The 23,912-nt window shown below is 36.9% G+C and overlaps 1 protein-coding gene across 3 annotated transcripts; it reads right to left on the reverse strand.

The window, feature by feature from the left end:
- Window positions 1–565: 565 nt before the first annotated feature.
- Window positions 566–22,979, reverse strand: LOC128865304 (UPF0430 protein CG31712). 3 transcript variants are annotated; one of them, XM_054105489.1, is made up of 6 exons: window positions 22,614–22,979; window positions 22,412–22,559; window positions 14,879–15,079; window positions 5,643–5,726; window positions 1,148–1,337; window positions 566–963 (listed from the first exon to the last, which is right to left on the reverse strand). In XM_054105489.1, the coding sequence occupies exons 1-5, from the start codon at window positions 22,844–22,846 to the stop codon at window positions 1,170–1,172; spliced, it is 834 nt and encodes a 277-aa protein (XP_053961464.1). In that variant the 5' UTR covers window positions 22,847–22,979; the 3' UTR covers window positions 566–963; window positions 1,148–1,169. The 3 variants fall into 3 exon arrangements, with proteins under 3 accessions (XP_053961464.1, XP_053961466.1, XP_053961463.1); XM_054105491.1 differs by lacking the exon at window positions 566–963 and adding an exon at window positions 996–1,094; XM_054105488.1 differs by lacking the exon at window positions 566–963 and having other exon boundaries at window positions 996–1,337.
- Window positions 22,980–23,912: the final 933 nt, after the last annotated feature.

Here is a 23,912-nt window from a genome sequence, read left to right on the forward strand (position 1 = left end):
CTTGTGACCTACTTAACATGCAATTCACACGCATATGCTCTTGCATACGCTCTTATTTTGTATAATTAGAATACGTAAATAAAAATAATGGAGTTTTTTATGAATATTTTCCTTTATAATTTCGACGGTAATTTTATATTGGAAATGACAAAGAAAATAATGATGCAATTGTGTTGCAAAGTTTTTGTGATGTCGATTTTGTCAGAATTTCACATTGAACGTGATAATTTACAAAATCGTGCAACACAGCGGTTGTGGTTGCAGCTCGAAGAAGCTCGGTTTTTTTGAGAAACGCTTTTTCATAGCAGAAATGCACTCGGAAGCTTGCCATTGCCTGTCGAGGGGCGACCGCTAGAAAAAACTTTTTCTATAATTTGGTGTTCCATGAAAAAGTGATATTTTCAGAACTTCCTTGGTGAAGAAGGAAATAATTAAATATGATTGTTAATTAACTCACACTGTTGCTATATTCAGATCAAGCTAACCAAACATCGAAAGACTTCATTTGAAAAATAGAGTTAAAAGAGAAAATCAAAATCAGATAGATTTTTTGAGTGACAATTAGAAAAGCCAAAATGTATTATTTATTATAATAAGTACTTAACAAAATACGCATAAGGGGCACCCAACGTTAGGTGGCTCAGACATATGGACATTTATTTTTGTTTTAAATGAAACACATATGAAATTGTTACAATAGGTCTGATTCTATAACAACTAAATTCCAAAATAGCTAAATTGATGGAAAGAAAAAAGATCTGGACACGTCAGTAAAGTTTTGCAATGTTTTTACAACGATACCTGGCATTGACTCGTGATGTCTAGGATGCAAAGGTTAACCGGCTCCAGCGAATTTGAAGGAATCAGCTCAGTGGTTTGTTTACAACAGGGTCGACAAAAACTATTGATCATGTCGAAAAAATCAACGCAGCCACTGCTTATGTTACTTCGTCGTCTGAAGGACTGATCGGAAGAGAGCAAGAATACGAGAGAAATAAGCGGGTACAATTATGATGTTAAACTCCCTATGAAGTAGCAGCCAATATATTTGCTTTGGATATTTTTTTCTTGTACATTCTTGTACAGCTTTTACTCTGTATTGAGTATTTTTATTATATTTATACTATTTTAATAAGTTAGAGCTTACGTAAAAAATAAAAATAAAACAATCACGAAATGCCAGGTTTCAGCGAGAAAGACAGTTTCGGTCTTGAATTATTTTTTCCTAGTATCATTTTTTGTTCCTCTTTGACGCGTTTTTCCTCTTCCTTGCGCATTCGCTGACGTTTTTCTTCCATTAGGCGTTGCTCTTCAATCATAGCTAAACGTTCCTCTGCCTACAAAGTAAGGAAAGCAATTTTTGAAAATGTAATCAAAGTTTGAGAAATGTGTAAGTTAAAGTTACAGGCTAAAGTAATTTATTCGTATAGCTCAAGTATATTAAAATTTTATATACGACATCTAAAATAAGCTAAAAATTCATTATATGTATATACAGTCAGCGTCAAAATAATGTGTACTCCAAATATTGACAAATTTTTATTATTTTTTTAATTTCAATTATTTTTTTATAGAACTATAATTTATACTACAGCAAAAACCATATAACGCAAAGTTTCAAACTTTGTACAAAATGTATACAAATTCGGCGAATTTTCATCAAAATTTTAAACTTTTTAATCAGAATTTCGGGAAAATTTTCGAGTATGCAGTTTTTTACTCCATTGAATTTTATTACTGCAGTGTTAGTATTAGGGTAAGGCTTTCTCAAGTGGGCCTCAAAATTACCAAAGTGAATATTTTGCGATGAAATTCAGCCAGGACTGAGTTCTATCATCCAGAAGCACTCTCAGAAAATTTTGTTGTAAAATTCGAAATAGTTTTTTTTTTATTAACTATCGAAGTTTTTTGCAGCGCTTGAATAATTATCACATTTCTCGTAAAGTAAGTATCCGATTACAACGATTTTTCAACTGCAGACTGATAAAGGATGATATTTTCAAAAAACGTTATTTTTGTTCCGAAACTTGATGTTTTGTTGTTGTAAATATTTTTTTTTAATAAACAATTAAAAATGTAACTAATTTCTGCGCCTCTGGGATGAAAATTTTTTAAGGATATTAACGTAATAAACATCTGTGCATTTATGTATGGAAAAAAATGCGTGCAATTCGAAAAGGATTAATTACAATTAATTTTTTTGTGCCAGAATGCGCGCTTCGACTTACGCGGACACGCACGAACACACAAACGGCGACTCGCGGGCGGCTTGTGAAAAACCGTGTTTCGGACACATCTCAACGCAATATGCTTCCGTAAGATCAGTTTTGCCGACTTTTCCATTACTGGTGTTTACTTGTTTTTAAAGATTGGCCATATAAATAATTTACGTATAACAGAATTTGCGCTTTGACTGTCGCGGAAATGCGTAATGATAATTAAATCAAATGTATTCAAAGGAATGTATAAGCTGTCATGGAAGGTTTCATATATATGTACTTCTTTATTGCTAACGTTTAAGCTTACATATCAGATCTATACATTGTAAGTTCAGTCAGCAGATGCCCTTAAAATTTCTCGCTGAAAAACAACAACAATTCAGGGACGGACACAAAAAATGAAACAGATATAGAAAGTTATACAGATATCGCATATTCATTTGTTATTTCGAGAAAAAATTAAAATCATTCACGCTTTTTACACTTTTCATGTAGTTTGTTTTTACATAATGGGTATAATTTTAGATTGATCGTGGGCTGAAAATATTTCGCACTCGATGGAATTTTTATCTTTCGGAATAAAATAATGGAACTGCCTCGTATTTTTCAAAGTTTGCGCTTTGGAATAGCGCTTTTTCAACTTACTAGAGTGATTTTCATGTTTATTACAGTAATCAAAATTAATTTTCTTAGAATTGACTTTTGCCCAATCATACAACTGTTTCGGTCCCGTAATTTTCACCGGGATTTTATCTCGCAAGCTTGCATGGTACGCATCTCTCTTTATAGCACCACCAATACCATCGCAGGCACCTTTCCCATGTGCAGAGGCAAAAAAGTGCCACTCGGCATCGATGCGAATGAAACCTTCCATGACAGCTTATACATTCCTTTGAATACATTTGATTTAATTATCATTACGCATTTCCGCGACAGTCAAAGCGCAAATTCTGTTATACGTAAATTATTTATATGGCCAATCTTTAAAAACAAGTAAACACCAGTAATGGAAAAGTCGGCAAAACTGATCTTACGGAAGCATATTGCGTTGAGATGTGTCCGAAACACGGTTTTTCACAAGCCGCCCGCGAGTCGCCGTTTGTGTGTTCGTGCGTGTCCGCGTAAGTCGAAGCGCGCATTCTGGCACAAAAAAATTAATTGTAATTAATCCTTTTCGAATTGCACGCATTTTTTTCCATACATAAATGCACAGATGTTTATTACGTTAATATCCTTAAAAAATTTTCATCCCAGAGGCGCAGAAATTAGTTACATTTTTAATTGTTTATTAAAAAAAAATATTTACAACAACAAAACATCAAGTTTCGGAACAAAAATAACGTTTTTTGAAAATATCATCCTTTATCAGTCTGCAGTTGAAAAATCGTTGTAATCGGATACTTACTTTACGAGAAATGTGATAATTATTCAAGCGCTGCAAAAAACTTCGATAGTTAATAAAAAAAAAACTATTTCGAATTTTACAACAAAATTTTCTGAGAGTGCTTCTGGATGATAGAACTCAGTCCTGGCTGAATTTCATCGCAAAATATTCACTTTGGTAATTTTGAGGCCCACTTGAGAAAGCCTTACCCATTAGGAAAGCGCAAGTTTCAAGTGGCCCAAAAATTACGTTGATTTTTTTAAATTTTTTTTTGCTGACGAGTTGGGTGTTTTGCTCCATATAACGAATGCTCGAAATTTCAATTTTCAAATATGTAGCGAATGCAACTCAATAGATACTCCAAACCTAGTCACCCAGTTCTGGATAAAAACCTCTGCAATGGTTTGCTAGAGCGTTCATTTCTAGCCACTTACTGAAGTATTCCAACGATCACATATTTGTTACCGGAGTCACTAGTTATAAACGGACCCGCTACATCTATGGCTCCTCGCTCAAATGGTGAACCCAAGTTATATTGCTGTAGTCTTCCACAACTTCTCTTCTTTGGACCTTTCGCTACCATACACTGCGTGTAATTTCGAATTTATTTGGTAACTGATTCTCTGCAATCTACCCAGTAAAACCGCTGCATAATCTTCTCTAGATGACCTCCGTTTCGCCCATTGTGGAATTCCTCTAACACGGATGCACTTCAGGATTTAGGAACTCTGATCAGATTACGGTAATGATTTCCGTTTTCGCTTTCCTAATTAATTTCGCATTAATTACGTTAATACTATTTCATTGCCTCTAATATGCCTTAACCACTTAAATTTCAGATGTCTCTCTCTAGTGTCTTTTTCGTTTTTATGATATTTTCCAGGTCAACACCAGTCAATTTACTTCTTATCGAACTTGGTTCTCACTCATCAACTGCAACTGCATTGATCTGATGTTAATTATCCACTCGGGTCTCTCGACCTTAGGACGATGCTTATTCTCTATAGAACAAGTTCGCAGAGATAGTGCATCAATATTTCTATGATGTTACCTCATACGATGTTTGAGATGCTTTCTCTCCTAAGATCTTATGCTTCTTTCTACCTGAGCTCTTGCCTTGGCTACATATGTCCCTCCCATCGTACCGCATACGTCAAATGTCCTACACACTCAATCTCTGTCGCATATCCCGGCAAGGTCTCATTTGTCCACTGTAAGCGATTCGTCAGTTCCGTCTACTTGCAGTACTTCGACAGCGAATACCCTGACCGAGACAACCAATGCAGCAACTTTATCAGCAGTTGTTTCGAACTGGAACTTATATATCGGGAATGATACAGTGCCGACGAAGGGTGGAGTTTTTACTTTGTGACCACTGTTTGAAATATTCGGACGATTCAATGGCATTTGCGAAGATAGTTGTCTATTCCTGGGGAAGGTCCTACATTATCTGTCTTCTCTTCCACTTTGGTCAATGATTCCTCATCTTCCAGCTGGAAGTGGTTGTAACTCTGCTTTGTTTCCTGAAGTTGATAAGCCGCGCTGAATCATAAGTTCATTCAACTTTGCCATGTTTATTTTGAGGATGCAGTTTCATAGGACTTTGTTCAACAATGCCGCTTCTGACACTAATTGTTACGTGTGTATCCAACACAAGCTCACGTCTGATTACTTTGTGCGTATGTACCTCTGCTTATATACCTGTCCTTAATACCTATCGTAACTTTCAGATTTGGCAACTCTTATCTTCTGGCTTTGTTCTGTATTGTCATCCGATGTCAAGGCGTATTCATGTTTTTTTTTGTATCTCATTCGCTCGGTTTTTGTGGCCAGTTAATCCTGGAACTTTCGTGTTTGCCACAATAAGTATGTGTATAAGTGAGGCGCTTAAGGCAAGCTTCTCGCTTCTGTTTATAATTGAAATAAAAATTCCGCTTCAGCCATATTGCTGTGACCGACTAAACTAAGCGTTCTTTTTATCATATATATAACTTACTAATTACACAACGATGTTTAAGGTAAATTTGAAATTTCCATACCAATTTTCGTTGAGCCTCTTCGATTCTTCGATTGTTTTCCGCAAATATACCTTCCAGCTCCTCTCGCTTCTTTTTCTCAAATTCCTATAAAGAAATAGAATTTTTTAGTTAGTACATGGAATACATTTTTATAACTCATATAGGTATAGTAACCTTAATGACTAACTTTTCACTTTCTTAAATCATTCATGTGACAGACATACTAAATAAAAACAGATCCTGGAATTTTTTTTTTTTTTTCAATTTATAGCGTGAACTAGACATGAAAGACCATGTCTATAACTGAATTTGACAGCATAAAAAATAAAAAATGTATAAATTCAGGCGAAATCAAGCAAAACCAATTTTTAAATCCAAAAATCCCATTGTTGCTCTTCTATTGTTGTTGACACACAAAAAAACCAAAGTCACAGCTAAGGTTATACACAAAATAAAACCATATTAATACTCATCACAACTACTACTGAAACTTCTCTCTTTTCAATAACATATGACATATGCCAAGGCGAATGGACTAAACGTGATAGCATTGGAGCTTGTTGTATCTTGTTTTTGTAAAAGTGACTGTCAACACCCGCGCACTCGCTTGTCGGCACCCACGTCACTGTTGACAGATATACTCTCGAGGTTGTAAAGACTACGTTCATTTAGGAACCAGCATTAATACCGATAACAATGGCAGCCTGGAAATCCAACGAAGAATCTCTCTTGCCAACAAGTGCTACTTTGAACTAAGTAGGCAACTGAGTAAGAAAGTTCTCTCTCGACAAACAAAACTAACACTCTACACGGCTCTCATCATGCCCGTCCTAACGTATGGCGCAGAAGCGTAGACGAAGACAATATCCGATGAAGCGTCGTTTGAAGTGTTTGAGAGAAAGATTCTACGGAAGATTTTTGGACCTTTGCACGTTGGCAACGGCGAAAATCGCAGGGGATGGGGCGATGAGCTGTATGAGCTTTACGACATAGACATAGCGCAGCTAATAAAGATCCAGGGGCTACGCTGGCTGGGTCATGTCGTCCGAATGGATACAAACGTTCTGGTCCTGAAAGTATTCGATGCGGTACCAGCTGGTGGTAGCAGAGGAAGGGGAAGGCTTCCTCTGCGTTGGAAAGATCGGGTGGAGAAGGACTTGGCTTCACTTGGTGTGTCCAACTGGCGCCGGTTAGTACGCGCGCTTTGTTAAACTCTGCCAAAATCGCGTACAATTAAGAAGGAAGGAAAAATACTTGTGAAAAGAAATAGAAGAAACAAAATCATTGCAATCTTATTTTGTTATTCATTATATAATATAATTATATGTTCAAATTTAAATTTTTTGCTGTACATATGTTTTTAAATTTAGTTATTTGTACCAGCTTGACATCTTTGGAACTCTCGGGCTGATTACTGCGTGCCTTCGGGTCTGCTTGATCGCGCACCCGATATTTATGAGGAGGCAATACAAACAGTTAACACAGTGCGTGCTTTTACTCAAGTTTTCGATGAATACGCCCAATTTGAGGAGGACGCATATTATGACGTTATTAACACTAACCGTACCGCGCCCGGTCAATTGACCGGTTACAAAATTTAATTTAAAGATATAAACTGACTATTTGTTCCTTGGTTAATTTAACTTTATATAAATTCATATATTATCAAATTTAGCAATTTTCCCTTTTTTGTATTTGATTTATGTATTTATTTAAAAAAAAAAAAAAACAGTTATTTCAGAACCGGTCAATTGATACGTGATACACCGGTGCGGTTAGTGTTTAATCAACGCATCGAGATTGTGGCAAACGATCCACATGCCACTGAAGAAGAATATCGTAAATGAATTTATCAGTTCTCTCCTCACCATAATTACTCCATTATACTCGTACTCAGTATTACTAACATCACAAACCAATGATCACAATAAACAGAATAATACACAACTCGTCACAGTTAAACGTATGCTATTGAGCTTCTTCTTCTACAGAAAAACCTAACAATAAATAATTTCCATTTTCATTTTCTTACAATCAAACAAAACTAACTAAAACAACTGATAACGGCAACGACGACAGCTACTAATAATTATAAAAGAACAAAATCACAATATGATATGTAAACAAGAGCGTAACATCTACTACCCTATCAATTTCATTGGGTTTTTTGTAGTCTAGACACGAACGTACATAAGAGCAAAACAGGGCATTGGTATCCTAATAAAAAAATATTCCACATCAAGCATTCACTTTTAATTATTCCATATATGTATACATACACATAGGTTTGAGGTACACCTTAGCGCTAAAGTGATTGAATTCAATAGTTATATACCATCGACACCAATATACAGGGTGAACGATATGAAGTGTTATCTACTTCACACTGCTTGTATCTGTAAAACAGCTCACGACATGAACGTCAAAATTGTGCTAATGACAGTTCAATATATTGTTTATAAGCCATTAAAAGCATTTGTGTCTCAGTTCTGTTGATTTTTTTTCTGTGATGGAGTTCAAACGTAATAGTGTGATTGCGTTATATTTGGCTGGAAAATCACAACCAGCAATTGTTCAGTCACCTCAAAGTGAATAAAATGTTTGTTTATCGCACTATAAAACGTTACAATGATACTGGTAGCATTGCAAAACGCTATGGAGGTGGACCAAAAAAAAAACGCAACAACGCCAGAAATGGTTCGGAAAGTGAAGGCTCGACTTGAACGAAATCCACGTCGAAGTGCAAGAAAAATGGCCAAAGAACTGAAAATATCGCAAGACAGCATTCGACGCATATTGTAAAATGAGCTCAAATTCAAGGCTTACAAGTTCCAAAAAGCACACGATCTTTCACCCCAGCAAAAAAAAGTTCGGTGCGAAAGAGCAAAGGAGTTTTTGCGCTTGCACGAACGTGGCGAATTTCCTAACATTGAGTTTTTTGATGAAAAAAATTTCCCAATTGAGCAGTTCATATACACTTAAAACGCTCATACGAGAATTTAAGCCTACGTATGGCCATCGAAGCAATTCCCCATCGCAAGTAATGGTTTGGGCCGCAATGACCGCTAATGGACGCTCTCCAAACGTTTTTATCGAGCCTGGTGTTAAAGTGAATGCGACTTTTTATCGGGAAAATGTTTTAGAAGCTGCTTTAGAGCCGTGGACACGCAAACATTTCGGTCGTAGACCATGGACGTTCCAACAGGACTCGGCACCGTCTTATAAAGCTCGTGTGAACCAAGAATGTTCCACACTTCATTTCGTCCACACAATGGCTTTCGAATTCGCCAGACGCAAATCCGATGGACTATTGCATCTGGTCTATTTTGGAGAGCAAGGTGAGGACTAAAAAATATGCCAGTATGGATGCGCTGAAAAAAGCGATTATACGAGAATGGGCCAAAATACTTCAAGATCACATTCGTGCAGCATGCAACTCATTTTTTGACCGTTTGAAGGCTATAGTCAAGGCAAAAGGCGGTCATATCGAGCTAAAGTGAATATATGTTAAAATTATAATCATTTTTGAACACTTTTGTCTTTGAAATCAATAAAAACTTATTTGACACCAAAAAATTATGATGTTTTGAATAGGTAACACTTCATATCGTTCACCCTGTATACTCTTCTTCTTCTTAATTGGCGCGATAACCGCTTACGCGATTTTGGCCGAGCTTAACAAAACGCGCCAGTCGTTTCTTTCTCGTGCTAACCGGCGCCAATTGGACACACCAAGTGAAGCCAAGTCCTTCTCCACCTGATCTTTCCAACGCAGAGGAGGCCTTCCTCTTCCTCTGCTACCACCAGCTGGTACCGCATCGAATACTTTCAAAGCCGGAGCGTTTGTATCCATTCGGACGACATGACCCAGCCAACGAAGCCCCTGGATCTTTATTCGCTGCGCTATGTCTATGTCGCCGTAAAGCTCATACAGCTCATCGTTCCATCGCCTGCGATATTCGCTGTTGCCAACGTGCAAAGGTCCAAAAATCTTACGCAGAATCTTTCTCTCGAACACTCCAGGCGTCGCTTCATCGGATGTTGTCATCGTCCACGCTTCTGCGCCATACGTTAGGACGGGCATGATGAGAGTCTTGTAGAGTGTTAGTTTTGTTCGTCGAGAGAGGACTTTACTGCTCAGTTGCTTACTTAGTCCAAAGTAGCACTTGTTGGCAAGAGAGATTCTACGTTGGATTTCAAGGCTGACATTGTTATCGGTGTTAATGCTGGTTCCTAAATAAACGAAGTCTTTTACAACCTCGAAATTATAACTGTCAACAGTGACGTGGGTGCCGATACGCGAATGCGCCGACTGTTTGTTTGAAGACAGGAGGTACTTCGTTTTGTCCTCGTTCACCACCAAACCCATTCGCTTTGCCTCTTTATCCAGTTTGGAGAAGGCAGAACTAACAGCGCGGTTGTTAAGGCCGATGATATCAATATCATCGGCATACGCCAACAATTGTACGCTCTTATAAAATATTGTGCCTGAGCGATTAAGTTCTGCGGCTCGTACGATGCTCTCCAACATCAGGTTAAAGAAGTCACACGACAGCGAGTCACCCTGTCTGAAACCTCGTTTGGTATCAAACGGCTCGGAGAGGTCCTTCCCAATTCTGACGGCGCTGCTGGTGTTGAGCAACGTCATCTTACATAGCCGTATTAGTTTTGCGGGGATACCAAATTCAGACATAGCGGCATACAGGTAACTCCTTTCCGTACTGTCGAATGCAGCTTTGAAGTCGACGAAAAGATGGTGTGTGTCGATTCTCTTTTCATGGGTCTTTTCCAAGATTTGGCGTATTGTGAATATTTGGTCGATGGTAGACTTTCCAGGTCTGAAGCCACACTGATAAGGTCCAATCAGTTGGTTGACGGTGGGCTTCAGCCTTTCACACAATACGCTCGCTAGAACCTTATAGGCGATATTTAGAAGACTAATCCCGCGGTAATTGGCACAAATTGCAGGATCGCCCTTCTTATGGATTGGGCAGAGCACACTTAAATTCCAATCGGCAGGCATGCTTTCATCCGACCATATTTTGCATAGGAGCTGATGCATGCACCTTACCAGCTCCTCGCCGCCATGTTTGAATAGCTCAGCCGGCAGTCCGTCGGCGCCCGCGGCTTTGTTGTTCTTTAGCCGTGATATTGCTATTCTCACCTCGTCATGGTCGGGTAGCGGAACTACAATTCCGTCGTCAACGATTGGGGTATCGGGATCTTCACATTCTCTATGACATGCGTAGCTGTCACTGTTTAACAGGTTCGAGAAGTGTTCCCTCCATAATTTAAGATTGCTCTGTACGTCAGTCACCAGATCGCCGTCTTTGTTCTTACAGGAAAACGCCCCGGTCTTAAAACCTTCTGTAAGCCGCCGAACTTTCTGGTAGAATTTTCGGGCGTTGTTCCTATTGGCCAGCATCTCAAGTTCCTCGCACTCACGTATTTCGGCCTCTCGTTTCTTCTGTCGGATAATACGTCTCTCTTCCTTTTTCAGCTCTCTGTAGCGATCCCACATGGCTCGCGTTGCGCCCGATCGCAGCGTGACTCTATAGGCGGCATCTTTTCTTTCGGCGGCAGCATGACATTCCTCGTCGTACCAATTGTTTTTTCGGGCTCGCCGGAATCCGATTTCTTCTTCGGCGGCGGTACGTAGGGAACGAGAAATGTTGCTCCATTGCTCGCGCATGCCGGTGTGTTGGCCAGTGCTCTCTGAGAGCAGGAGTGAGAGTCGAGTGGCGAATCTTCTGGCTGTCTGTTGTGATTTCAGCTTTTCTGCCTGTATACGCCCAATTATAATGACTAGCATCTTCAACTCCCGCAACTTGCACGATGTATACTTTAAGTACTAAATAATGGTTCACACACGATATCGTTATATCATAAGGGGGCGTCCATAAATTACGTGAGGTGTTTTTTTCAATTTTCTGTGACCTCCCTCCCCCCCTGGTGAGATGTCGTGGGATTTTATTCAACCCCCTCCCCCATCCCCCAATCTCACGTGAGATTTTTCAAAATGTGGGTTTCTTATGTGAACGCGTTGGATTGTTATTGTAAAAAGAAAAAAAAAGTTGCTTCGTGCTTTTATTTACGACTAGTCAAGACTAGTAATCAATATTGCTGAGAGTTATAAGTGTAATAAAAATTTAACAATAGAAGACTTAAATCGTAACTACTGCGATTAAAAAAAGAATATCTACTCTAATTCAGTCCATGGAGAATGATGCGCGGTTTCAAGAGAGACTATTGGGACCAACATGTCCATATGATTTTCAGTAAAATCATGTGCTCCTTCAACTTCGTTCTAATCTAGCCACTCTAAGCCGTTGACGCTTGCGCACAGTAACTCATTAGCTCGTCTTGTGACAATCCGTGAGGGTCGCACTTTGCGGAACATACGCGCTTGCTTAGCTGGTGCAGTGTGAGCTGCTCTCCTGTGCTCTGCAGCTCTTGTGATAGATGCGAAGTAAATACCGCATGTACTGTAGCATATTTTCTCTAAATCATCACGTATACTTGGGCAATAGAGATCAATAGGCGTGCTGATGAAGGCATTCAGCGGTTGAATCGGTACGCGTATTAGAAATGGAGCAAATGATTTTCCGTCATGTTCTTTAAAGTCCGGAATTGTCAAACGTCAACCTGAGTGATAGGGCGTTCGGCTCATAGTGGCGCGAAAACAACCGACGGGCTACACTGTACCGCAAATTAAGATTAAATTGAGCTATTTGGTATAAAGCAAATATGGTGGTTTGACAGTAGTAATGTATAACGTCGAAGTATGAATGAAATTATTTTCTTTATGGACGCCCCCTAACCGATAACGCGATAACCACACAGACTCACTTCAAAATTGAGAACAGTTCAATATCGGCGAAATTCAAAGCTAACTAAGCTGATTGGAACAAGTATAATACCAATAGCATTGAGCATTTCCCTTTCGCAACTACTTATGATGCTTGCAGCAAAAATTACCACAGCTATTGAAACGGCTCCGTCTATTTATAAATCCCTCATATTAAGCCGCAGTGTCTTTAAGGACAAAACTTATCGAACTCTTAAAGGAATATTGAACAATAAGAATCGATATATTATGAGTTTCAAGTACAATATAATTTAGAACACAACTTTTTAAATGAAAATTATGACTTCCATATATAACGCTGATCATCTAGCTAATAATGATCATATCGGACGATATAATATAACATTCCTGCTGTGAATGAGGTTCTGTTGGTTGATGAGGATAAGGGAGCAAGAGACTTTATTTGCTTTGCCACAGTGGTGAACTTCGAATTTCTGAATTACATCGAACGTCCGATCCTCTTCAGTATCGCCTGATGTTTCCATCACGAGATAATCGATATCACCTCAATATTACACATCAAAACATTTCTCATCATATCGTGTATGCAATACTATTCTTATCATTTTATGGTTAGAGCAAATAGTTTGAATCACCTGCTTTTCTTTAAAAATTTGCTCAATGTTCTATTGATACGATAGCAAATATGATAACCGAAAGTTAAAAAACATCCGGTGTAAAAAGACATTTACGCGCGGATGAGTACATACATCTAAGAATACATTAAACTACGACAGTAACATAAATGCTAAAAACTTTGGACAGAAAGTTATACTTCCTTCGACATTTACCGGATCATCTCGATATATGTGAGAAAAAACTCAGGATATTATGAGATTTACCTGCAATCTCTGGCAAGAAATTAAAAAGGAGCTTTTTGATAAGAAAAAGTCTTATAATCACCATAAAATAAGAGTTATTCATCTTAAAATGAAAAGGCTTGTGTACATAATTACAACACAATTTTTTTTGACGATATTACATGTCACATTCTCACAGTAGATTGCAAAAACGGCGTTACCACATTGCCATATTCTTTTATGGCTAACAACCAAACTATCTGATAAAGATCATGATCCGTTGTTATTTGATTTTTCTTGAAAATATGGTGCATGGTCCATGTTTAAAACATAATATGTCGTCCTCTTGCTTACAAGAAGTTGAGTATTTTAGTGGAAGTATATTCAACTTAGATTTAACTTTTGTTATAAAAAGTTGCATTTCCCGTACAACTCATAATAAGTCAAATTTATATTATATATATAGGTATATATATAATTGGCGCGTACACCCTTTTTGGGTGTTTGTTCGAGCTCCTCCTTCTATTTGTGGAGTGCGTCTTGATGTTATTCCACAAATGGAGGGACCTACAGTTTCAAGCCGACTCCGACGGCAGATATTTTTATGAGGAGCTTTTTCATGGCAGAAATACACTCGGAGGTTTGCCATTGCCTGCCGAGAGGCAACCGCTATTAGAAAAATGATTTTCTTAATTTTGGTGTTTCACCGGGATTCGAACCAACGTTCTCTCTGTGAATTCCGAATGGTAGTCACGCACCAACCCATTCGGCTACGGCGGCCGCCGTTATTATATTTTATATAGGGTAGTCACTGGAGATGAGACCCGTAAGCAAAGCCAACGGTGACCGGAAAAGGTGGGGACAGCTCAACAAAGACGGGGATGTCACAAACTGCAGACAACGCTGTCCTGGAGCGGCCACGTTCACACTTTTTCTGTATGTAACCCGGACTCGCAGAAAGCTTAAGAAGGCTTTCATAGAATTAAATATTAAAAGATATTAAGAGTGAAATAGTTGTTAGTAATGCATTGACTGGATGAAACAATGGAGTTCTCTAGAAAATGTTATGAAAATGCTTTTATTGAAAACTAGATGAGGTTAATTTTTTGTAAGAAGGAAAGATCGAAAGTGGGTAAAGGGCCTCCTGAATTTATTCAGGAAATTATACATTCTGTTCGATTTGTGATTTCTATAAAAACCTATAACTGAAAGACAATAAAGTAAATACAGGCTAAAATAGCTGCAGCATTTCCATTACCTCAATCTTTAATCTTAAAATCTACTCTTTTTCTATTTTCGTAAGACAGTAGCTGTTGCTGCTCGTGACCTACCGATATTAGGTACTGGGTTCAAGACCCCCTGAGGACATAAATTAATAAAAGACATTTAGAACTTTAGGGCTCGTTCCCACGACAGTCGGTTCTACGTAAACGGAACGACCCGGATTTATATCCGGCCAAGGACTGTCACTTCAGCGGTATTCCTGTATATGCACGGGGATGTTTATGCTACTACAACAACAACAACAGAACTCTATAGACCTACCAAAATTTGGGAAATTAAGGATATATTATGTAAAATGCATGTACCTCGCGGTGTCGGGCTTCCTCACGAATCTGTTCGCGTTGCTTTTCCAATTCGTACATTAACTCCAGCTCCATTTCGGATTTCGCTACTTCTACACGGCGCAGTACCTCCTTTTCAATTTCATCCTTACGCCTTATTAACTCAGCTTCTACTCGTTTTTTTACCAGTAGCTCAATGCGCTTACTGGTTTCGTCTTTAATTATCTAAAAAACAAAAAACACGTAGAAGCATTAACCGTATTTCGAAATATCCTATTAAACTTAATTATAAGCATATAGTTTCCCTATGAGGTGTTGATGAACGAGTTCAAAAATTAAAAGCGAATTCTTAAACTAAGTAAAATAAGGGTGTAACAGATGTTAACGTTCTAGAAAAACAATGAAACAATAAGTCTTTGCAAATTTCATTTTCTCAACATCAAAATATACAGGCGCATCTACTTTAAATAAGAATCAGGAACCCGTGTCAAAAAAAATTGGTTTAATCAAAACTAAGGGCTTATATTTGTTCTATTACTATTATTACTTCTTTACATTTTTATAGTATTATATTGTAATTATTAATTATATGCGTGTAAAAAAATAACTGTCGCACCTTTTTTTATAACAACGGTATTAATTTAACAACGGCTTTATTTTATAAAACAGTACATCGTTAATAAATATATATATTATTTAAGACAAATTTGACTCAATTATTTCACCTTTGGTTTTTTGACTCAAACTGTTGAGAAAACTTTCACAGGCGGCATTTTTCCAAATTTTTAAAAATTGATTTTTGAAACTATTCAAAGTTATGTTGTTTAAGTTCTCAAGTTTGCTAAGAATATAGCACCAATTGCTACAATCGATTGTGTTTAAGTCTGGAGAAAACAAAGATCATTTTTCAGCTTATATGAAACATGAAAAATTTTCGCGACACAGCAGAATTATATATTTCCAAACATCTCCATTGCGTGACGTTTCAAATGATCTATTTAAACATTGTTTATAGCATATTCCGCTTTTATTTTGACGCCATAATTATAAAATGCGCGGTCTGGTGGCTAATTTCTACGAATCCGTTCACGTACACCTGCAATGTCTTCTTAGCAAAACAGCGGACCGTTGGTTGAACAAATCTTCTGTTCACATTAACTCTTTTCATGGACTATAGAATTTCATAAGTTACCTTGTCTTGCCAATGCAGTTCTAGAACAAAGTTGATGCAAACAAAACTTTACTACCAAATGAAATGTGAATATTACATCTAATAGTTGGCAATAAGTAGGCAATGCAACGGCATAACTAACATTTTATGGGAAAGTGATGCTGAAAAAATAAGCAAAGTGTTTTTTTGCGACAGTTATTATTTCACACGCGCTATCTTGGAATGGAATGGAATTGTGGATGGTCGGAAATTTTTTTTATTTTCAAGCAGTCAATATTGCAATGGGCAATATTGCCGCCCGATCATAACTTCGCAACAAACTTCCCAGATTTTGTATGAATCTTAGCACTTTGCCGAAGGGAAAGAAAATGTAGCTCGTCCATTCTCAGTACATCCTAAAAATGAAACATCTAAGTCTGGTAAAAACTCGACAGCCACAGAAAAAATGTTCTGCACTATCTGCATCATCCAAACAAGATGTATACAGTACCCGTACCTATAGTGACCATATGTCGTCCCCAAGGATTGTGTCCCGTAATCAGTCCTATAAGAGCGCATAGCTTTCTCCTCTAAAGGAGAAGGGTTTTTGCTACCGTCCTGTCGGGCCTTTTCAGGAAATAATTGGTTTTTTTTTCGCATGAGTCAGTACTGCACCAACCGTTCTCAGGAGACTTATTACTGAGAGCCTTGATGTACCCGACTGTTTCCGCTGCACTTGGTCCTAAAATTGGCACCTGCTCAGATTCGAAAAATCTCCCGAACCTACACCAGTTTCCACTCTCGTTCGCTAGGACAGCCGGGAAATTGGAACGTATGTCGCGGATACGAAGCAGGCCGCGCAATAGTGATCACCTTGCGGATTTCGCGTTCGTTTATGTGCACATTAGGGAAAATGCAAGAGCGGTGAAAGTTTCCTCAGCGAGTCCCGCTAAGCCGACCTAACCAGCTTTAATAAGATTAATAAAAGAGCCGTGATTCGCGGGAATAAAATCGACAGCTATATCAGGTTTGACTTCCATTAAGGTTCATCAAATTTTTAATCGCAGCTTGTTTGTTTTCCACCTGCATCAGACCTTTGTAGTTTGTTGTAAATTCAACTGCGTCTTTTCCGAAACAGCCTATCGGGAGTATTGTATTTTCAATGATTCGATTTGAGTGAATTAATACCCTATTTTTCGTTATTGAACAGAAGTTGAAATATTGAAATAAGAACGATTTTCAGAGAATATATCAGCTTTACAGTAATGTTAGTTGTTTCAGAAAATAAATCACGTTGCGTAAAAGCTCAACGGGCAGTATTGCCATCATTAGTGATGTCGAATCCACCTGTTTTGGGCTTGTCAACTTGAAGACCCATTTTACCCAAAAAATAGCCGTTGTATTTCTGTTTTTTTTTTTCGGAAACAGCCTGGTTGTCTGCTGTTCGAAGTCGCAAATTTAAATGTTGCACTTGTAGCCTGCAAGCAAAATAAATTCGAAGAAGCGTATCCAAAAATGTAAAGTTCTTTCCATACTTGGAAAGTTCTCGCTTCCTAGGTCAGCATTTGGAGATGTAGATTGTTCTTGAAATTGCTGCTTATAAGTTGAATGTCCCGTGTTGCCATCGAGTCCATAGTAAACAATCAGATCAACTTTTAAAAGTGTCCGGTTGTTATTGATGCCATAACCTCTCTCTGCATTTCAACCGTTCTTTTTAAGCATGTTTGTCTATCACTTATTTTAATATACAATAATATGTTCTGCATTTTATTTCACATGCTGCGACGTCATTATAAAACGGAAATGTACCATTATCTTTAATTTCATTTTCACGTCTTACATTCAGATATTCTTTTTCTTCTAACTTTTGTAAAATTCAGCGTTATTTTCTTCATTTTATGATCATCGAACCTAACATTAGCGATTTCGCTATTTTGCAAACGGAGGCTGCCTAAACGCAAAAAATTACAACATGAATTTTACAGGTTAAAATTGAAATTCTTCCTTTCAGAATTTTTTTTAGTATATACACGGCCAAATATGGCCTTTTTTTAAAAGCTTATTTAAACTTCATTTTAAAGAAAAAATAATGATTACAGGTTATGCTAGAAATATTAATTTTTTTTTTCTCTAAAAACAATTCATAAAACAAATATTTGTGTTTCTCAACAAAACGCTAAGGACTACTTTTCTTTCTATTTTTTTAACTAATGTTTGTTATTTAAAATATTTAAAACACCTTCGTCGAAGTTTTCAAAATTGGCTGCATATACTGCTTTCGGCACGTTTCTCAGGTACAACTACTTTGACTATCTGTTTATCAGTAGTCGATCATTTTTTACGAAAACGAAGTACACCGTTACTTACTTTGAAGTTGTCTTTATCAATTGCCAAGAATAAAAATTTAGTTTTTTAAGCACGAAAAGTATCAAAAATTAGTAAAATTACCAGCTACCAGGCGAGCCTTTTGCAGATACCCACTTTCTGGAGAGGGTATCGTTGTTGTTTATTTATTATTCATTAATTTATTATTTATTTATTTATTTAGTATTTCAAGGAAAAAATCAACTGTTTGACATTTAACCATTCTAAATTATTCAGCATTGACAAGATGCTAGTGTCGTATAGTGCATTATAAATATGTATGTCTCATTGTTCCATTTTCAATTTTTAGTGGTTCTTTACTTTGAGCGTCAGACTTTATTAACACTATATAAGGGCAGAATGTAAAATGTGGTTCAATAATAGATCTATAAACTTATATTTTAATTAGTTTAAATTAAATATTTACAAGTTCTGTTCATAAATTCAAGCTTTTGTTTTTTTATTTTCAAATCTTATTTACGGTACAGCCATCGTCCAGCCATGTCGTCTTGTTGTTGTTGTAGCAGCATAAACATTCCCCATACATATATGGGGAATGCTGCTGAAGTGACAGTCCTTGGCCAGATATAAATACGGGTCGTTCCGGTAACGTAGAACCGACTGTCATGGGAACGCATGTCGTCTAAACTCTCTTTATTACTTTAAGAAAGCATTGAAAGCAATAAACAATCGTTTATTTTTATCTAACTACAAATAAAATGAGTGGAGATCCACTTCAATTGCTGTGTTTAAAGCAGTGTTATCTTGCCTCAATCACCGTGCATTGCTATCTGTTTGTTAGAAAACTTTCGAACCATTTCAGCTCAACTCTTTTGATGCCAATTTGCTTTCGATCTTATTCTCCATGGTCGGCGTAACCATTCTGGATGTTCGCGATTTGATCTTACCCATAGATAGATAGATAAATATATGAGGATTTCGCCTGGCATATGCCCATAGTTTGGTGCCAGCAAACCTCCCTTGCCCTTGCTCTTCACTCCTGAGCTTCTCCTTGATGGTGTGTTGTCTCATGGCAAGGAAGAGAACGGGTACTATTAAAGCCGTAGCCGCTCTCGCCATTGCGCATTCCTCGTAGATTAAGTTTCTCGATACGATCTTACCCATAAGGGTCATATTATCATATCAATAATATCATTTGTGTATGTATATTTCTCGTTGCCTCTGTTAGTTCGCAAATTATTTTGAGACCTGTCCACTATTTGATGTTGTCAAGCCAAGTCATTTTTTTCTGCTAATTGCTCTTCATCCTTCGATTTTTCCGTGCATCAGCAGTTGTAAAACATCGAATTTGTTGCCTATTGTAATATGTCTGAAATAAACGAAGCACTTTAAAAATGCCTCGGCTAATCTTCTTAACAGTCGCTCTACCAGTCTCTATTCTACCACTTATTTTATGATTATGCGACCATTGTATTGAAGTTGGATTAGTCTTTCTATTGTTTCGTTTCCTTATTTATTTATTTCCTGTTTAGCCTCGCATTTGAGTAGTCTCTGCCGTTTTTATTTACAATAATATATTAGTTTTCATCGATATTCATATTTAGCCCGAAATCTTTGCTGCGTTTTTCTACTTCTTTGTTAATAATTTTTTTTGATATCCTGAAAATTGTTGGCCCATCAATGTCATTTATATGTTCCATTAACTTTTATTCCTATATCTGCATCATTTATTGCTCTTTCAAAGATTTTTTCTGCGTACACATTAAATAATAATGGAGATAGTACGCAGTCTTTTCTGACTTCCCTGAAGAAGTTTGTCTCTCCTGTGGTAATGTCCCCGAATCTTATATCTGCAGACTGATTAAAATATAAGCTTTGTATACACTTGATGTCATATTTGTTTAGGCTCAATGCTTCTATTATTTAATTAGCAGATTAGTTGTATGTTGGATTTTGTCAAAGACTTTCTCGTAACTGTGAAGCACATACAGATATATGTATTCATTGACGTCCTGTTGTTTTTTGTGTAAGTATTTAAGGGCTAAATATTGCTTCTCTGGATTCTAAATCTTTTTAAAAACCCATAGCGGCCTCGCCTTTTTATAAAGGGTATTTCAATTCTACACGACATAGCAACGCGTAAAATTATTGAAACTTATTATGAAAATGGTCGCAATATTGTTCTTCTTAGTTTTTGTATAGGTGAAAATCCAATCGGTCGATATCATCGTCATAGTTTCTTCGTTTATACTCGTCACTTTCCATGTTCCGATATTTATTTTTATATGATGAATGAGATATTTCGCCATTTCTCCATTTTTCGTTGGCTATATTAATTTTTGTTCATAGTTTTTTGGTTGTTAGCAGTGACCGGTGTTGTTCCAGCATTCGACCAATGGCTTCCAAATCTCCTTTTAGGTCAATAAAACTCCCAGTATTACTTCTTTCCATTGCGAAATACCCCAGATACGTTTCGTTTCATATGAATGTTTACCTGGAAATCCTATCCACTCTTTACTTTATTATAACTTTGAATATGCTCAACAAGTTGACATCTTACTATACAACACCTTAACAGGTGACAGTATTTGGCTGGATACAAGTCCGTAACATGAAACCAGTCATGGGAATGTCTGTAAAAGAGTCTCTTATTACGCCTTCAGACATTAAAGTTAGTTACATATTTCATAAAACTCAACGTAATCGTTTATTTCCACAGTGCTTTCACCAAAGTATGTATTTAACACCCTAGCTATTTGACTTTTAACTTCAATGCACTGACCACCAAGGTGTATTAATGTATATTATTTTGTATGCCTTTATCGCATATTGCCTGTTTTAAATATTTCCATATTAATTAGCTATCACATTTGCTAGTTTTAGTTTTGTTTTACATATACTAATTTTTTTTTTTTTTAATTTTTATCATTCCTGATATTATTTTTTTTTTATTTTTAATAGTCAGACTTTCTTTTAATTAATGGCGTCCGTTCATAGTCATACCACTTGTTTATTTTAATATTTAACAACGGTATTTGTTGAACACACAACGTGAGTTTATGTATGCCAACATATCGTCTATCGGAGGATGGTTCCGTGTGTAGAAGTACACGCAATTGGGGAAAGTCCCTGATTGTCATTCACCTAGGAGTGGTCAGGACGATTCTTCTGCATATGGTCCAAACAACTCATAACTTCCGGGTCTCGCCCAAGTATCCTCTGGGTAGCTTCCAAACATCCACTTGAGAGCGAGCTTATGTGAGAAGACGAAACAGCTCAGGATGTTTGGTTGTGCGCTGGGGTTCGGACCCCCAATGAAAAACAAAATAAAGCACGCGCCGGTTATCACGAGAAAGAAACGACTTTCGTGCTTTATTATCATTTAAATCAAGTTGGTCAAATATAAAAAAATCATAACATCTAAACATATTATTAGATTATCTCAGCAATATTGATGCCAAGAAACCATTTATAATACTGTCTGAGCGGTATTTGAATTTTTATATTATCAACATTATGGCTTCTTCCATTCTATAAGTAAATCAGATCAATCTTTGTCATAAATATTGAGCATTTAGTGTTCACGCAAGCTTATTTCGTCAGTACATGTCGTTTTTCTCTCATAGGGGCATAGCAAGGCGCTATATCAGTTTAAATCTTATTGTCATGCTTTTTTGTTGTTGCCGTATTTGTTTTATGACCAAATTGCAACAATAAAAACATATAAATGTTGTTGCTGCTCTAAAGAAGTCACCATCGCCTCGGCCGCCGGTCCGCTCAGCACCATAACACTCTCTAAAATCGCTATAGTTAAAAGGGGGTGTATTTGTCTTTAACACATGGTCAATTTTGATTCAAATAAATGTATGGTACCACCTTCAGCAATAAGCATTTTTATATTCCTTGATAATATATGTATACTGTTAGATGACATTTTTAAGAACTAAACAATTACTTTAAAAAACATCTCTCTACACATATTATCGCTCCTAGTCGGAGCATTTTGATTTTATTATTTCTTCTTGCAATAATTTTACAAAAACGATATCTATAAAATCCCTATATACTATAGCTAAACTCACCTGCTGCTCTTTCTCTTCCTGCCGGCGTTGCTTAACATCTGCACGATCTGATTCAATTTTTTTGCGGCGCTTTCGGTTTTTTTCACTATTGTAACATTCATCTGATAATGGACTGTCAGTAGAACTACTAACCGCTTGCGAATGTTTCCTAAAATCAATATTTAAATATGCATTTTGGAAAAGTTATATCAACTGCTGCAACCTGTATTTTGAATAGCTAGATCCCCGGCCATCTCTTTCAAATTCATTATGACTAACGGAGTCATACGATTTGTTTTTCTTATTTACCACATTAATACTTCGCGATTGGTCTTCAGTCCGATCCATATCAACTACACTATTTCTTCGCCCATCGCGATGTCTCCCATGTTTTTTATGCTTACTTTTATGGTGACGACGTTTTGAAGGACTTCGCGATGACCGTGAATTTCCCATAATTATTTAATTTGATAAACAAATTAAAAATAAAAAGCTGTATTGAAAAAAATGTAAATATCTATTAACAAAACATTGCCATATTTATGGATACATTCCAAGTAGAGATACACCAACTTGTGCGATCGACTTCAAAATTCTTGATAAAATTATCGACATATTCATCTGAATTGCTAATCTTTGTTAAAGGAATTCAACCAAAAGTAAAAATACGTTCACATATGCATTAATCACCTATACATCCACGAAATTAATCTACCCCCGCAAAATTGACAAACAGATGTAAATACTGCTTTGGGTTTTTGGTTTCTTTAATTATTATAAACGATATGAAGAAAATACAAGGAGAAGGAATAGCTAATTTAAATGCGCTATGGCTGCTAATAATAAACAGTTGGAGGAAACTCGTATGCGACGTTTACTGAGGTTGCAATAAGTTATGACAGCAATGAGCATGGGCTATTCTATATTACATTTTATAATAAGTAATAAGAGGAGAAAACTTTTATGGGCACACGCTTTTTTTCTGTAAACTGAATCCATAATTAATAATATTTAACAAAAATTTTTATTAGAATTATGTTTACAGACCTGTTTTCTTTGAAGGAATCCATTTCATTTAGTTTTTATTTTGCTGTTTCTCCTTACATTCGTAATAATATTTATCGACAACACAGAAAACGCAGTGTTGCATGTCAAAAGTATCGTTATTATTTAGGATTATTTTATAATCTCAGATTTTAGGAGAGAAATTTTGTATGGGAAATCGCGATTTCTAATAACGGACTTTGAGTTAAGCGCGAAAAAGTAGATCATCTACTTATATGTGAACGTGCGGCCGCCATAGGCGAATGGGTTGGTGCGTGACTACCATTCGCAATTCACAGAGAGAACGTAAAAATTAAGAAAAACAGTTTTCCAATAGCGGTTGCCCCTCGCCAGGCAATGGCAAACCTCCGAGTGTATTTCTGCCATGAAAAAGCTCCTCAAAAAAATATCTGCCGCTCGGAGTCGGCTTGAAACTGTAGGTCCCTCCATTTGTGGAACAACATCAAGACGCACACCA

This window comes from Anastrepha ludens, chromosome 5 (genome assembly GCF_028408465.1).
Source record: "Anastrepha ludens isolate Willacy chromosome 5, idAnaLude1.1, whole genome shotgun sequence".
NCBI lineage: Eukaryota > Metazoa > Arthropoda > Insecta > Diptera > Tephritidae > Anastrepha > Anastrepha ludens.

Excerpts from the sequence above, each read along its gene's own strand:
- LOC128865304 (XM_054105489.1), bottom strand. The coding sequence starts at position 22,846 with ATGGGAAATTCACGGTCATCGCGAAGTCCTTCAAAACGTCGTCACCAT. Across the intron at positions 15,080-22,411 it reads AGGAAGAGAAAGAGCAGCAG|ATAATTAAAGACGAAACCAG; the intron begins GTGAGTTTAGCT and ends TTTGTTTTTTAG. Across the intron at positions 5,727-14,878 it reads AGGAAGCCCGACACCGCGAG|GAATTTGAGAAAAAGAAGCG; the intron begins GTACATGCATTT and ends ATTTCTTTATAG.